The 17,997-nt window shown below is 43.9% G+C and overlaps 2 protein-coding genes across 3 annotated transcripts in view; both read right to left on the reverse strand.

Annotated features, from left to right (window-relative positions):
* The window catches only part of LOC120046464 (sorbin and SH3 domain-containing protein 1-like), a 75,181-nt gene extending 64,212 nt beyond the window's left edge, over window positions 1-10,969 (reverse strand). For both annotated transcript variants that reach the window (XM_038991723.1, XM_038991722.1), the window contains exon 1: window positions 10,848-10,969. The gene's annotated coding sequence lies outside the window, so the exon portion shown is untranslated. The remainder of the gene's footprint in view (window positions 1-10,847) is intronic.
* A 2,650-nt stretch (window positions 10,970-13,619) lies between these two features.
* The window catches only part of LOC120045583 (phosphoinositide 3-kinase adapter protein 1-like), a 34,940-nt gene continuing 30,562 nt past the window's right edge, over window positions 13,620-17,997 (reverse strand). The window contains exon 16 of the mRNA XM_038990484.1: window positions 13,620-14,567. Within this exon, the coding sequence (XP_038846412.1) occupies window positions 14,453-14,567 (115 nt within the window). The 3' untranslated portion in view covers window positions 13,620-14,452. The remainder of the gene's footprint in view (window positions 14,568-17,997) is intronic.

A 17,997-nucleotide genomic window follows, 5' to 3' on the forward strand; every position in this document is an offset into this window, starting at 1 on the left:
AGAATACACTACAATGGAGTACATGATAATACAGATTAGATACCATTTGGCTGACACATAGAGTATTTAATTAGGTAATTCTGTAACTGGAAGACCTCATCTACACTATCACTGCCAGAGGACAAGTCTCACCTTAAGTGTAGGAGGTGGATTCCTATTGGCTTAAACATTGGGGAACCTTAACATGTTTATGGGACTGTTGATGACTGTTCAGGTTATTTCGTGAGAGAGTGTTGAAAATGTCACCTTGTTTCAGGGGGATGTTTTGACTTGGACATGGAATGCAAGCTTACTGTTCAGTGTGTTGCATATTATAACTCCCTGAGTGGCTGTGTGACCAGACTACTTGATTATTTTGTCAAAGGATACAGTAGCTATGTCACGATCGTCAACGGGACTGAGAGAGGACCAAGGCGCAGCGCGTGGAAAGTACATCTTCTTTTATTTTAAAGAAGGAAAAAACAAAACAACAAACAGAACTGACGACCGTGAAGCTATACAAACATCAGTGCTGACACAAAACACTTCGACATAGACAATTCCCCACAAACAGCTAAAGCCTATGGTTGCCTTAAATATGGCTCCCAATCAGAGACAACAATAACCAGCTGTCTCTAATTGAGACCCAATTCAGGCAACCATAGACTTTCCTAGATACCTACACTCAACCATAGACACAGCTAGACTACTATACTAAACATAAACCCAACTACTCTAATAAACCCCCTAAACCTTACAACCACCCTAGACACTACAAAAAACACATACATTCCCCATGTCACACCCTGACCTAACTAAAATAATTAAGAAAACAAAGAATACTAAGGCCAGGGCGTGACATAACCCCCCCCTTAAGGTGCGAACTCCGGGCGCACCAGCACATAGTCTAGGGGAGGGTCTGGGTGGGCGTCCGTCCACGGCGGCGGCTCCGGCACTGGTCGTGGTCCCCACCCCACCATAGTCACTACCCGCTTACGTAGCCTCCTCCAAATGGCCACCCTCCACATTAACCCCACTGGATTAAGGGGCAGCACCGGACTAAGGGGCAGCACCGGACTAAGGGGCAGCACCGGACTAAGGGGCAGCACCGGACTAAGGGGCAGCACCGGACTAAGGGGCAGCACCGGACTAAGGGGCAGCACCGGACTAAGGGGCAGCACCGGACTAAGGGGCAGCACCAGGATAAGGGGCAGCTCCGGACTGAGGGACGGCAGCTCCGGACTGAGGAACGGATCCTGGCTGGATGACGGCTCTGGCGGATCCTGGCTGGACGGCTCTGGCGGATCCTGGCTGTACGGCTCATGGCTGGCTGACGGATCTGGCTGCTCATGGCTGGCTGACGGATCTGGCTGCTCATGGCTGGCTGATGGATCTGGCTGCTCATGGCTGGCTGACGGATCTGGCTGCTCATGGCTGGCTGACGGATCTGGCTGCTCATGGCTGGCTGACGGATCTGGCTGCTCATGGCTGGCTGACGGATCTGGCTGCTCATTGCTGGCTGACGGCTCTGGCAGATCCTGGCTGGCTGACGGCTCTGGCAGATCCTGGCTGGCTGACGGCTCTGGCAGATCCTGTCTGGTTGGCGGCTCTGGCAGATCCTGTCTGGTTGGCGGCTCTGGCAGATCCTGTCTGGTTGGCGGCTCTGGCAGATCCTGTCTGGTTGGCGGCTCTGGCAGATCCTGACTGACGAATGGCTCTAGCGGCTCCTGACTGACTAACGGCTCTGACGGCTCGGGACAGACGGGCGGCTCTAATGGCTCGGGGCAGACGGATGGCTCAGACGGCGCTGGGGAGACGGATGGCTCAGACGGCGCTGGGGAGACGGATGGCTCAGACGGCGCTGGGGAGACGGATGGCGCAGACGGATGGCTCTGGCCGGATGAGGCGCACTGTAGGCCTGGTGCGTGGTGCCGGAACTGGAGGCACCGGGCTAAGGACACGCACCTTCAGGCTAGTGCGGGGAGAAGGAACAGGGCATACTGGACCCTGGGGACGCACATTAGGCCTAGTGCGTGGTGCCGGAACTGGTGGTACCGGGCTGGGGACACGCATCTCAGGGCTAGTGCGGGGAGCAGCAACAGGATGCACAGGACTCTGGAGACGCACAGGAGGCTTAGTGCGTGGTGCCGGAATTGGTGGTACCGGGCTGGAGACACGCACCATAGGACGAGTGCGTGGAGGAGGAACAGGGCTCTGGAGACACACTGGAAGCCTGTTACGTGGTGTAGGCACTGGTGGAACTGGACTGGGGCGGGGAGGTGGTGCCGGAAATACCGGACCGTGCAGGCGTACTGGTTCCCTTGAACACCGAGCCTGCCCAACCTTACCTGGTTGAATGCTCCCCGTCGCCCGACCAGTGCGGGGAGGTGGAATAACCCGCACCGGGCTATGTAGGCAAACCGGGGACACCATGCGTAAGGCTGGTGCCATGTATGCCGGCCCGAGGAGACGCACTGGAGACCAGACGCGTTGAGCCGGCATCATGGCACCTGGCTCAATGCCCAATCTAGCCCTACCAGTGCGGGGAGGTGGAATAACCCGCACCGGGCTATGAACACGTACAGGAGACACCGTGCGCTCTACTGCATAACACGGTGTTCGCCCGTACTCCCGCTCTCCACGGTTAGCCTGTGAAGTGGGCGCAGGTCTCCTACCTGCCCTCGGCCCACTACCTCTAAGCCCCCCCCCAAGAAATTTTTTGGGCTGACTCACAGGCTTCCTACCGCGTCGTCGTGCTGCCTCCATTCGCCGGTATCCCTCCTCACACTGCGCCAGAGAATCCCAGGCTGGCTCCGGCACTCGCCCTGGGTCGATCGCCCACCTGTCGATCTCCTCCCACGTAGTGTAGTCCATATTACGCTCCCATTTCCATTCCTCCTTGCGCTGCTCCTGTTGCCGCTTTTCACGCTGCTTGATCCCGCATAAGTGGTGGGGAATTCTGTCACGATCGTCAACGGGACTGAGAGAGGACCAAGGCGCAGCGCGTGGAAAGTACATCTTCTTTTATTTTAAAGAAGGAAAAAACAAAACAACAAACAGAACTGACGACCGTGAAGCTATACAAACATCAGTGCTGACACAAAACACTTCGACATAGACAATTCCCCACAAACAGCTAAAGCCTATGGTTGCCTTAAATATGGCTCCCAATCAGAGACAACAATAACCAGCTGTCTCTAATTGAGACCCAATTCAGGCAACCATAGACTTTCCTAGATACCTACACTCAACCATAGACACAGCTAGACTACTATACTAAACATAAACCCAACTACTCTAATAAACCCCCTAAACCTTACAACCACCCTAGACACTACAAAAAACACATACATTCCCCATGTCACACCTTGACCTAACTAAAATAATTAAGAAAACAAAGAATACTAAGGCCAGGGCGTGACAAGCTACACATACCTAAAAAGAGCAATGTCGTAATCCAGTCATTTCAAGTGCTTTGACAAGGTAGGCTCATATGAAAATAACATCTCTAAAAATGTATCAATATCTGCCTATTTTAAGAGTGCTACCCCCATGTCTGTCTATCCCTTTACCCTGACACAAGCACTAAAGGGCACTAATAGCCTATTAACTGGCAGCTCCAAGAATGATAACTTTATTTATTTGGATAAGCAGGCACTCAGCTTTATCACTACAGCACACTACATACACATGCTTGCCTTTAACATTTTTGTTGGGTATTCTACCATGCCTGGATGACGCTGTGTGGGGCACATAGCAAAACTGGATGCTTTTGTCAAAACAACAATCAACAATGCAGGTAGCCTAGTGGATAGAGCGTCGGGCCAGTAACCAAAACGTGTCTGGATCGAATCCCCGAGCTGACAAGGTCAAAATCTGTCGTTCTGAGCAAAGCAGTTAACCCACTATTCCCCGGGTGCCAAAGATGTGGATGTTGATTAAGGCAGCCCCTGCACCTCTCTGATTCAGATGGATTGGGTTAAATGTGGTAGACACATTCAGGTGACTAGGTATCCCCCTTTCCCAATGGTTTTTTCCCCCTTGTTTTTCCATCACCACTTGCAGAGCCAGCGAGAGGGTGACTAGAAATCAATCGCCAAACAATAAATTGTCTATTCACTTTCTTGTTTACTCGCTTGCATTGGTGGGCTTCTCTTTGTGCACACCGACCTTGAAAAGCATAAAGCTTCAAGCAGCACGATCCACTTTGGCCAATGGGAGCAGATGGAGAAAAGGGGGAGGGAGAAGGTTGCTAAGCAACAAGCAGTCACGGGATGGAAACAGAAACCTTTCTGGTGTCTCTGGCAGAAACCGGCTTGCCCAAAGACCCATCAGTTATTTAGAATAAACAGAATGTTGTGAACTTTTGCTTAGACCATGGTGTTAAACCATTGGTCTAAATTGGTTAGCTGCTAGCTTTTCTCATAGGTAAACCTGGCCAAATTAGCCATGATGCTGAGGATGGCCAGCTGAGCAGGTAATTATATCCGGTAACAAAATAATGAATCACCTGTCAGAGACCTTAAACTGTAGAGCCACCATCCAATCACATTTGGTCAGCAGGTCAATTTGGCCACCAGATGTAGATTGTCAAACCAGCTCAGCGTTCAACACCATAGTGCCCACGAAGCTCATCACTAAGCTAAGGACTCTGGGACTAAACACCTCCCTCTCCAACTGGATCCTGGACTTCCTGACGGGACGCCCCTAGGTGGAAAGAGTAGGCAACAACACGTCTTCCACGCTGATCCTCAACACTGGGGCCCCTCAGGGGTGTGTACTTAGTCCCCTCCTGTATTCCCTGTTCACCCCCGACTGCGTGGCCATTCAAGACTCCAACACCATCATTAAGTTTGCTGACGACACAACAGTGGTAGGCCTGATCACCGACAACGATGAGACGGCCTATAGGGAGGAGGTCAGAGAACTGGCAGTGTGGTGCCAGGACAACAACCTCTCCCTCAATGTGAGCAAGACAAAGGAGCTGATCGTGGACTACAGGAAAAGGTGGTCTGAACAGGCCCTCATTAACATCGACGGGGCTGTAGTGGAGCGGGTCGAGAGTTTCAAGTTCCTTGGTGTCCACATCACCAACGAACTATCATGGTCCAAACATACCAAGATAGTCGTGAAGAGGGCACGACAAAACCTTTTCTCCCTCAGGAGACTGAAAAGATTTGGCATGGGTCCTGAGATCCTCAAAAGGTTCTACAGCTGCACCATTGAGAGCATCCTGACTGGTTGCATCACCGCCTGACCGTAAGGCGCTACAGAGGGTTGTGCGAACAGCCCAGTACATCACTGGGGCCAAGCTTCCTGCCATCCAGGACCTATATAATAGGCAGTGAGGAAAGCCCATAAAATTGTCAGAGACTCCAGTCACTCAAGTTATAGACTGTATTCTCTGCTATCGCACGGCAAGCCGTACCGGAGTGCCAAGTCTAGGACCAAAAGGCTCCTCGACAGCTTCTACCCCCAAGCCATTAGACTGCTAAACAATTCATAAAAATCGCCACCAGACAATTTACATTGACCCCCCCCCCCCCCCCCCCCCTCTCTTGTACACTGCTGCTACTCGCTGTTTGTTTGTTACCTATGCATAGTCACTTCGCCCCTACCTACATGTACAGATTACCTCAACTAGCCTGTACCCCTGCAAACTGACTCGGTACCAGTGCCCCCTGTATATAGCCTCGTAATTGTTATTCTTATTGTATTACTTTGTATTATTACTTTTTATTTTAGCCTACTTGGTAAATATTTTCTTCTTCTTGAACTGCACTGTTGGTTAAGGGCTTGTAAAGTAAGCATTTCACGGTAAAGTCTACCCTTGTTGTATTCGGCGCATGTGGCAAACAAAGTTTGATTTGATTTAAGATTTCAACTCAGGCTGTTGCTGAGTGAGTGAGATGTGGGGAGCGCAGGAGGGGTGTGTGTGTTGAGAGAGAAGCATGCAGCTCAGTCCGCTATTGGCTGAGTCATGTGAGTGAGCCGAGACAGAGCAGCATGCGCACGCTGTGGGAACTTTTTACCAGTTGTAGGTAGGCTAATTAACGTGTAATTATGCAGGAGTGGACATTTAAAATGGAAGTCGTGTGCTTCTGTTATGGGGAAAAGTCCTCAATGAAACTGACATTAAATGTGGAGAATGATACATTTGCATCTGTTGGCCATCAAATGTATATGCCATTGTAGGCTACAATAAATATGTTGAAATTACAATATCACTGGAGTCATTGAAAATGCATTTGTGCCACTTGTGTAGCCTACCTATAGCTGGCAAACAGATTTAATAAATAGTCTATAGCCTATAGCCAGTGTATTGTTGTTTTAGCCTTGTGTTATTCTGCCATTATTAATGGCCGTGTTTAGTTATTTAAATTGCCGATCAGTTGCACGCATTAGATTGACGGTAACAGTCAGTCAGATTAGGCTACAGGTATTTTTATTTTTTGATAAACACTGGCTGTTGTTGACAAGAATATTCAGTTCATATACACATTATTAATGTTTAATTCAGTGATTGAAATTGCGACCCCATCCTCAGTAGCCTATTCCAGCAGGATATTTGAAAACACAAGCACTTCTTACCTCAAAATTGCTAAGCTATTCATGTTGAATAAATTTGTAAGTATATTTGAACTAAGCAAGCTGCTAAATCGTTCTGTTTACATCTTGCCTACATCTTGGCTAGGCTACAGTAGCCTATCTGAAATAAGATTTAGGCCTATCAGGGGCTATAGGCTACCTGGATCTACAGTAAAACTGTTTTCCCTTTGTCTTTATGGGGTATTGTGTGTAGATTGATGAGGATTTTTATTTATTTAATACATTTTAGAATAAGGCTGTAATGTAACAAAATGTGGAAAATGCCAAGGGTTTTGAATACTTTCTGAATGCACTGTATCTAAGCAAGACATGACAAAGTTGAATTACAACCATAAACCCAGATTTTATTCTGTAGCCTATGCCTACTGAAATGACAAGTAAATCTTGCAAATGGTCTTAACATCTGGCACATAATAACAGCACAATTGCCAGAAAATAGCCTAGCATTCGTTTTTTTGTCCAAGTGTTTCTTGCGCAGAGATTTCAAGATCCTCTGTCCAACTTTCATAACTCAAAATCTCCTGGTGGATGTATCTATAGTTATGCACATGTGCAAAAGGGATTTATTTACAATTATAAACCGGGTTTGAGCCCTGAACGCTGATTGGCTGAAAGCAGTGGTATATCAGACCGTATACCATGGGTATGACAAAAAAATACTTTTTACTGTTCTAATTATGTTGGTAACCAGTTTATAATAGCAATAAGGCACCCCAGGGTTGACACTCTGCGTTGTGTAATGCTTAAAAACAGCCCTTAGGCTATATACCATATCCCCTCATGCCTTATTGCTTAATCATAGTAGTCAGACGAGTTAAATCAACATCCATTGAAAGAAAATGATCTGGCGAGTTTAATAAGGGCAAATTATATTTTCTCTTGCAACATATTCAAATGTGTTTATTACATCATGTAATAGTTCGCAATAATAATCATTTTGATGAAAACCGAACTTTGCTTCTAACGTCGTTAGCTTATTGTATACATTTGGCAACTCTTCTCTTGATGTGGAAAAGTGGAAAAAAATGTGGGCATATTTTCAGACCAGGTTTTGAGTGGTCATTATTATAGAAATTTTAGCTAGACCTGGCAACCCTGTTTATGTGGAAGTTTTTTTTAAAACCTTTATTTTAGTAGGCAAGTCAGTTAAGAACAAATTCTTATTTACAGTGACGGCCTACCAAAAGGCAAAAGGCCTCATGCGGGGACGGGGGCTTGGATTGAAAATAAAATTAAAATATAGGACAAAACATACATGACAACAAGAGAGACAACACTACATAAAGAGAGACCTAAGACAACAACACATGACACCACAGCATGGTAGCAACACAACATGACAACAACATGGTAGCAACACAACATGGCAGCAGTACAACATGGTAGCAGCACAAAACATGGTACAAACATTATTGGGCACAGACAACAGCACAAAGGGCAAGAAAGTAGAGACAACAATACACCACGCAAAGCAGCCACAACTGTCAGTAAGTGTCCATGATTGAGTCTTTGAATGGAGAGATAAAACTGTCCATTTTGAGTGTTTGTTGCAGCTCGTTCCAGGTGCTAGCTGCAGCGAACTGAAAAGACGAGCGACCCAGGGATGTGTTTGCTTTGGGGACCTTAAACAGAATGTGACCGGCAGAACGGGTGTTGTATGTGGAGGATGAGGGCTGCAGTAGATATCTCAGATAGAGGGGTGTGAGGCCTAAGAGGGTTTTATAAATAAGCATCAACCAATGGGTATTGCGACAAGTATACATACAGAGATGACCAGTTTACAGAGGAGTATAGAGTGCAGTGATGTGTCCTATAGGGCCATTTTTAATTTTTTAATTTATTTTTCTTTATTTAACCAGGTAGGCCAGTTGAGAACAAGTTCTCATTTACAACTGCGACCTGACCAAGATAAAGCAAAGCAGTGTGACAAAAACAACAACACAGAGTTACACACGGGATAAACAAACGTACAATCAATAACACAATACAAAAATCTGTATACAGTGTGTGCAAATGAAGTAAGGAGGTAAGGCAATAAATAGGCCAATAGTGGTGAAGTAATTACAATTGAGCAATTTACACTGGTGTGATATATGTGCAGATGAGGATGTGCAAGTAGAAATACAGGTGTGCAAAAGAGCAGAAAAACAAAACAAATATGGGGATAAGGTAGGTAGTTGGTTGAATGGGCTATTTACAGATAGGCTACGTACAGCTGCAGCGATCGGTAAGCTGCTCTGACAGCTGATGCTTAAAGTTAGTGAGGGAGTTTATAATTCTCCAACTTCAGTGATTTTTGCAATTCGTTCCAGTCATAGGCAGCAGAGAACTGGAAGGAAAGGCAGCCAAATGAGGAATAGGCTTTGGGGATGACCAGTGAAGTATACCTGCTGGAGCGCGTGCTATGGGTGGGTGTTGCTATAGTGACCAGTGAGCTGAGATAAGGCGGAGCTTTACCTAGCAAAGACTTATAGATGACCTTATGATATCGTTTAGGACCGAGAGCGTGGCTGAAGTGCACCCGTGACCAGCTTGGAAACCAGATTGCATAGCGGAGAAGGTACAGTGGGATTCTACATGGTCGTTGATCTGTTTGTTCATTTGGCTTTCGAAGACTTGGTGGCGGATAATTTTAGGAAGAGAGGGTCCAGATTGTTTAGCCCAGCTGATTTGTAGGGATCCAGATTTTGCAGCTCTTTCAGAACATCAGCTGTCTGGATTTGGGTGAAGGAGAAGCGGGGGGGGGGGGGGGGGGGGGGGGGGGGGGGGGGGGCTTGGGCAGTTGCTGCGGGGGGTGCAGAGCTGTTGGTCAGCGTTGGGGTAGCCAGATGGAAAGCATGGCCAGCCGTAGAGAAATGCTTATTGAAATTCTCAATTATCGTGGATTGGTGGCAAATCTGATGGCCGAATGGTAAAGAACATCTAGCCTCTCGAGAGCACCCTTACCTGCCAATCTATAAATTACATTCAGGTCACATGCACTTAATCAGGAAACCAGCCCCGAGGCCGATTTGTCAAACAACTGTCTGAACATGGAGGTAACCATTCAGTGTGTCATTACTATTGTACATTCAGTCCCTATGGATCATTCAGTTGCTTTCATGTCTATACGTGACATGAGGGTTTGTGCAGACAATCAATAACAGCATAATCCATAGCATTTGTCCAGAGGTTGTTTCTTATTTAGCTCATACAGTGGGTTGGTTATGCAGTAATCATATTTGCTTCCAACTGCAGAGCACAGTACAGAAGGTTGAGACAGCAGTATCTAATTCATTGTGTCATTTTTGCACATACAGACTAATTACAGAGAGAACCAGGTAGGCATATAGTTTACAGTGGAATGCAATGTACTGGAATGGACATTGGGCACGCAAGAGATTATAATAAGAATGGGAATTTCAGAGCTCGGACTCATTTTTCCCTTCGCTCACACAGCCTATTCACACTCACATTTTGAGATGAATGCTAGTTTGTAAATAGACACCCACATGTCATTATACTGTACGGTACCTTTTGTACAGTAGCCACAAATCAAGTTAAATGGGGTTACCTATCAGTGCCGCATAATATGCATTGCATTATGCCCATACATACCACTGATGTTATTCATGTATTTACCTACATACTATGTTGCCATATGTTGTTTCTGCTCTAATGAAAACAGGTACAATATTCTGAACCAATTAAGAGTAAACTAAGAAAGAGTTCAAGTGACGTTGTTCAATGTGCAGTAGGCCAATAGTAGACTATTGTCTTTTGTAACCAGATAAAACATGCAAAGGGCGTTCCATGACAATAATAAACGTTACATTATTTCGTTCCATGATTTGGGATACTTCATTTTACAAAGCTATAGACTAGTGTCTAGTCTAGTGCGACACAAGGATGAGCAGCGGTCGTGTGTATGGTTGCAGATATCAAATGGATGTGTCTTTACTGCAGTATAGCTTCAACACAACGACTGTACTGCCGTCTGAAGACTAAGTCCCAGGCCATGTTGGTCCCATTTGGAATACAATAAAAGCCCACCAATGTAGGTAATAGGCTAATTTTAGAATTACAATCAAACACTCGAGACATTACCGCAAGTCCCTCGGCGCACAGAATCAAACACAAATTTGTCAGGGCATTTGTTACCAAGGGGGCGAAATTATACAACATGAGCATGATGCAAATTGGCTTTTGTAGGCTATTTACAGTATCTGACGCGCAAATAAAGCATTTGAGATAGAGACAATAAAATGGAAAACGTTTACCTTTGTTGCAATCCAGTGTTGTTTATCAATATCGCTCCCACACACGGCAAAGAGGTCTGTGCTACAATGTACAGTCAGGACAGTGAGCTACACAGCACCCACCAATCACCCCGACAACGCATTGTACCTCACTCCTTGCTCATAGGCTACATGCGTATTTCCCTCCTTGAGGACAGGCAAGGGAGGGAGGTGGTTTCAGGACTCATTGTCATATAAACTCTTACATTACAGGCTTCTTACACATTTATGATCCTTAGAATGTTGATGGATCATTTAATTAAATACATTATTGTCAAATATGAAATTCATGTAAGATTAAATTAATGCATTTGATTAATTGCAGCGTATGAGGTGATTGTACGTTTGGTGAAGTTAGTGTTTTTTTCAATTGTATTTCTGACCACTGTGCATAGTGACTCAGCAACAGGTGCAAATGTTAGAAATTAATACACCATAAGAGTAGCCTATTGGATCTGTCTTGGGCTTGTCAGTTAAGCTACATATGGTACTTGCAGTATGAAATACACTCAAATGTAAGCGAACAATAATGTGTTGTGCTGTGCAGGTTGACAATGACACTAAACATCAAAGCAACAGACAATAAACACATGATATTTCATTGTGTATATATTATAAAATATAGAAGTAAATAACTGTTTTGAAATAATGCCTAGCATGCCAAACATCACCGAACAAAACATTGTATCTCATGTACAGAGCGCCACCAAGTGGCTGAAATTGTACCATACAGTATGTACAGTGTGCAGTGTAAAACGCTTGTCTAGGAAATGAATGTTCATGTCCATGTCTTGCAGTGCACACCAAACACTAACGCAACCAGTAGCGACCCGTCATGCTGGGCCTTTCTAGATAAAAAATAATAATAATAATAAAGCCGCAAACAAACATGGTCTCTTTTTTGCTTTCTTGAGTAAGGCAGCTCCAAAATGCAGGTGTTACAGCCTAGCTCAGTGCTTTCTGTGGTGGTGGGGCAGCCATCGGAAAATACTAAGCGTAGGGGTTGGTAATGTTCTCTAGTTGCGTCGTGATTGGCTTAGTGTTCTGTCACTCATGAGGACACTACGTCACCGCCAAATCTAAGGGTAGAGCTCGAACATTCAAGCCCCTTGGATGCTGCCATAGAGTTACATTAGAAGTGCCTATCCAAGAAGGCTCAAGGTCATTGGCCACAGATAAAAGGAAGTCAAATTAAGTTATATCTACAGCAGCTTTGATTGGACTCATCATGTTAACGTCATATTTTCAAAATCTTTGCTAGCAAGCTAGCAGTCATCATCATGAATCACGTTGACAATCTACTGGAAAATCCTTTTTAATCTTTGTCATATGAAGATAAATAAAGAAGAGAAATTATAGATAAAACGTACCGGTGCTCATCGGCCATTGGACGTAAACATTACGCAACAACTTGGAAATTGCAAATTCAACAATGAGTGGTTTGGAAGGAATCAGTGGCTAACTGCAAGCATTGCAGGGCAATCACTAGCCTGCTATTCAGTGGAGTGGGTGTGTGGTCCAAAGTTTGGGTTTAATGGTCTCTTTTCCAAGCTTAAAAGGATAAACATTCAACATTGGCCATGGTGTCAATCCAGCATGACTTCTGCCGCGCTCAAAACAACTGGAAACTCAGAATTGGAAATCTGATTTCAGTGAGTTCAAGACAACTGGGAACTCTGAAAAAAAACTAGCTCCGATTGGGAAAACATGTTTTGAACGGTCATCCAAATCGGAATTGCAAGTTTGGAACTCAGGCCTCTTTCTAGAGCTCCGACCTGAAGATCCCTGAGGTCATCATGATTCAACCTTGTTTTTTCCCGAGTTCCCAGTTGTCTTGAAAGCACCATAAATCCAGAGAATGCCAGACTTTGATGACCAAGTTTGATGACAAAATTTGCCCACGAAGGACCGCAGCACCAGCTTCCTGTTCAAGTGAGCACAGCACAACAAGGTGAGTTCAAAAATGTATTGTATGCTGCTGCATAAATGATGTAATATGCCAGGGAGATATGTATACTGTAGCTAAGAAAGTAATACTATGTGTATGTTGTGTAATAAGCTGTTAGTAGCCCATGTGCCTCACCCTAACAATTAGGTCCCGTTTTCCCTCCTAATTTCGCCTACTGTTCTGACTTGATGGTGCACATGTAGCCTATAGCCTGTTTAAGAGAAATGTAATCATTGAATATTGTTAGAACTTTCATTGTCTGCTTATATGCCCATTTTATTTAACAAATAGTTATATTGACTACGTCCATCCTACCTCGCTCATTAAGGTCTTAATCGAAATTACGGATTGCCTCTTATCCACTCGTCGTTCCCTTATGCCATAGTTTGTACATCTCAATTGTCAGTAGAAACCACATTTGTTTAAGCAAGTCAGCCATACCGGCTATGTTTTTTTAAAAGGCAGTAAATGAGGCTGAAGGAACTGTTTCGCTGCCAGACAAGGCTCCGCTGATAGCCAGGTGTAGCAGTGGTAAGGTGTTTGGACTGCTGTTGAGACTCTGCTGTTGGGACAGCTTTATGTAGGCCCTAACAGTATGTGGGCAACGTTTGTCACCGTTATAGTGCAATTAATGTAGTTTTTAGTGTTGGGTTGTGGGTTTGCTGGCATGCATCTAAAAAAAAGACACACCAAGATTTACATGCTAAAATTGCCACTGAACTCAACATATTTATTTTTAAACAGATTACATGAATGTTTAAACTTTGCATTTGTAAAATCAAACTTCATTGTGTGATCGGTTGTATAATACAGTAGTACGCATGCACAAGCTTGATAAACAAACACAATCTTTATTTGATCACTTTGTTGAAAACCCTTTACAATTCTAACGCATGCAGTTATTACAAGATCCATGTACAGTATCAATGGGTCTATGGTAGGGTTGGGGTCAGTTAGAATTCAAGTCAGTCAATTCTGAAAATGATTGAAATCTAAAATTCTAAACAAATAAAAACTTTTGAAATTAATAGCTTATTTTAATTTTATTAAGAAGTCATTAAAAAATGTTTTCCCTTTTTTTATTACATTTCTACAGGCCCATCTCTCAGCGGTTCACCTAAAAAGTGACGGGGTGTGCTTTGTTGTTTGAATCCAAGATTGGCCATTTAAATTGGAATTTCAGTTTACTTCCTGAATTGACTGACTTGATGATCATGTTCTATGTGCTTCTGTTCTACACACTCAAACCTTCATGTATTCTGATGTTCATATAAATCAGCGATCATCAACTAGATTTATTGAGCAGGGGGCCGGAACATAGTTACACATAATTTATAGACTGCAAATTGACCACAAGAAGCCCAAACAGATATAATAATTGACTAAAACATAATCATTTCAAACCCTGCTTACATGTGTATACGATCACATACTGTATATCTCTCTATTATGCATGGGAATACTTTGGAACAGTGTTTCAAAATAAAAATCAACTGACTGCAAATGATTTGCTGGCGTTTTTACAGTCTTTTATGCCCCCCCCCCAAAAAAGAAAAAACTAATAAATAATACTGCCTGATTAGACATTGATATACATTTTGGAGGGCAGACATTCAAAATGATACAGCAGAGATGTGCGTCACCGTGTTCTCCGGGGTATGGGAGGGGGAAAGGTGGTCCTCTGAGTTGGTCTTTTAGGAAGTGCTCGAGTGGGGCATGATGTGTAACGCTCCTGCAACAAACTCTCTGAAGCCCTAAAATGTATAACAGATAACAACATGGTTGTTACACTTGGCATGACAAATTAAACAGAGATTAAGCACTGCAGAGTGTATTCGTGTGAGTCACACAGTATTTTCAGTCATCTCAAATGAGTGTGTATTATTAAAATAGTCAAGGTGTTGTAGAGGTGTCATTCTGTAGAACCCCTTATAGCTGATTGTCTGTTTCACAGTTAGTCCAGTAAGTCTCAGTTCTATAATCATTAAGAAAACAGTCATAATGTCAGCTGCAGTAACTGGATATGTTCTTTTTTTTATTTTTACATTTCAACATATAGCCTATATATTTTATTTTATTTCACCTTTATTTAACCAGGTAGGCAAGTTGAGAACACGTTCTCATTTACAATTGCGACCTGGCCTATGTCCCAGTTAGACTTACATCTAGGTTAAAGACCCACGAGAGCAGTTTTTTGGCAATCATTAGGGTCGGGTTGGTTTTGTGGTTGGCAGTTTAAAATGCACATCAACTCGGATTACCCAAATTATTTAGTTTGAGATGCAAAATTCACAGAACTATCAACAGAAATATACCCGGACCAGTTTCATTACAAGTAAGAAGAATAAATGGCAACACTGCATATGAATACCCTCTTCATGATGCATATTTAACTGCTTATGAGAAATGCATTACAATGGAGAAATTGGGCGCTAATAACTGCTCATAGACATTCAAACTGCATTATGACTAAGGCCATTGTCTTACGTCAGATAGCGCTTCAATTCTGCCTGCACTGATTATGTCTCGTATATCGCAAAGGGTAATGGGATAGCTCGAAAGTAGTTCTGCTACTCCGAGTCGATATTCAGGTGATAATAAGGCATTCCACTAGACCACCATAGTCAGAGGCTGGCACTAAGATAGCATTGAATGAGCTGTATACCGCCATAAGCAAACTAGAAAACGCTCACCCAGAGGCGGCGCTCCTAGTAGGCGGGGACTTTAATACAGGGAAACTTAAATCAGTTTTACCAAATTTCTATCAGCATGTTAAATTGCAACCAGATGGAAAAGAACTCTGGACCACCTATACTCCACACACAGAGATGCATACAAAGCTCTCCCTCGCCCTCCATTTGGCAAATCTGACCATAATTCCATCCTCCTAATTCCTGCTTACAAGCAAAAACTAAAGCAGGAAGCACCAGTGACTAGATCAATAAAAAAGTGGTCAGATGAAGCCGATACTAAGCTACAGGACTGTTTTGCTAGCACAGACTGGAATATGTTCCGGGATTCCTCCAATGGCGTTGAGGAGTACACCACATCTGTCATTGGCTTCATCAATAAGTACATCGATGACGTCCCCCCCACAGTGACCGTACGTACATACCCCAACCAGAAGCCATGGATTACAGGCAGCATCCACACTGAGCTAAAGGCTAGAGCTGCCGCTTTCAAGGAGCGGGACTCTAACCCGGAAGATTATAACAAATTCCGCTATACACTCCGAAGAACCATCAAACAGGCAAAGCGTCAATACAGGACTAAGATCGAGTCGTACTACACCGGCTCCGATGCTCGCCGGATGTGGCAGGGCCTGCAAACCATTACAGACTACTAAGGGAAGCACAGCCGAGAGCTGCCCAGTGACACGATCATACAGGACGAGCTAAACTACTTCTATGCTCGCTTCGAGGCAAATAACACTGAAACATGCATGAGAGCACCAACTGTCCCGGAAGACTGTGTGATCACGCTCTCTGCAGCCAATGTGAGTAAGACCTTTAGACAGGTCAACATTCACAAGGCCACAGGGCCAGACAGATTACCAGGACATGTACTGCGAGCATGAACTGACCAACTAGCAAGTGTCTTCACTGACATTTTCAACCTCTCCCTGTCCGAGTCTGTAATACCAACATGTTTTAAGCACCATAGTGCCTGTGCCCAAGAACACTAAGGTAACCTGCCTAAATGACGACCGACCCGTAGCACTCACGTCTGTAGCCATGAAGTGCTTTGAAAGGCTGGTCATGGCTCACATCAACACCATCACCATCAGTATGAATCTGATTAAGAGAATGCCAAGAGTGTGCAAATCTGTCATCAAGGCAAAGGGTGGCTACTTTGAAGAATTTCAAATATAAAATATATTTTGATTTCTTTAACACATTTTTGTGTTACTACATGATTCCATATGTGTTATTTCATAGTTTGATGTCTTCACTATTATTCTACAATGTAGAAAATTGTAGAAATAAAGAAAAACCCTGGAATGAGTAGGTGTGTCCAAATTTCTGACTGGTACTGTATAGTCCATTTGTTTGTGCTGTTGGTCTTGGCTAGCTTAATGTTCTGGTCGGCTAGCTAGCGCTCACTCACTCACGTGGTTGCTAGCACCGTCAAGGTGTCATGAAAAGGGGCATGAGGGAAGCCCTACAATATTACGTTTTACTAAGTAGTGAGAACGCTCAGGAGCAGGTAATGCTGAAAAGTGATCTTAAGTCATGTACTTTATTAAATGTTGTTTTGTAATGGACTAAAACAAACAGACAAAAAGACAATTGCATTTGAAAAAGGACAACTTTTTGCTGTGAGACAATGTGGTATCCTAGGTAAACACAGGTTTTTTTCCCCCACAGAAAGGCGGGACCACGACATTCTATCTAATACCGACTGGGACTATCATCTGTCTAACATTCAAAAATATTGCCTAGGCGACGTCATCTGCTGAAGCCAATTTCTGCCGCAAAACTGTCTGAATTAATCTGGCTAAAACAATAAATGTCAATAATATTGATGCTTTTTTTGGTGAGGAAGTCTTGAAGTCGCCCCTAGCTAAGGGTTATTTTGCTTAAATTAGCAATATTTCTGAAGTTTGACTATGGCATGAAAGCTAACATAAATTTGTCCTTTAACATTAGTTTGCTAATGCGTAAACGGAGCCAGTCAATTAAATCATCTTTGACAGAAAGGATGCTGCTAACCAACCAGCTTCCTACTTAGCGCTGCACAGACAATGTTGAATATTCCAACAAAAGATAGCTAGCAAGCTACTATTGTAGCTAGTTATGCCAAAGCTTACACATTATGAGTTTTTATGAAGTAGTTGTTCTTCTGCCACGAGTCATTGCGGTAGCCTCCAGAGTCAGCTGCTGACTGTGCTCAGTTGACTCAACAATACGATCACGGAGAAACATGCTGATCTACGGACTGGTTTTTGAAGTCAGTTCCTCTTATATGTGGGTCTGCATGTCTACAACTTCAAGGTAATTTAATGTCTGTCAGGCAAGAAAAGTTATTTGTAGCGGTAAAATTGGGTGTGTCAACCTCAGTCACTTTCACTAGCTGGCCATACAGACAACCAGCTAATTTGCCACCGAAATAAAGTCTAGAGTAATTTGTGTTTATATGTTGGGCTTAGGTTATGGTTTATCATGTTTGCTAGGTGCAGATCTT

This window comes from Salvelinus namaycush, chromosome 4 (genome assembly GCF_016432855.1).
Source record: "Salvelinus namaycush isolate Seneca chromosome 4, SaNama_1.0, whole genome shotgun sequence".
Taxonomy (NCBI): Eukaryota; Metazoa; Chordata; class Actinopteri; order Salmoniformes; family Salmonidae; genus Salvelinus; species Salvelinus namaycush.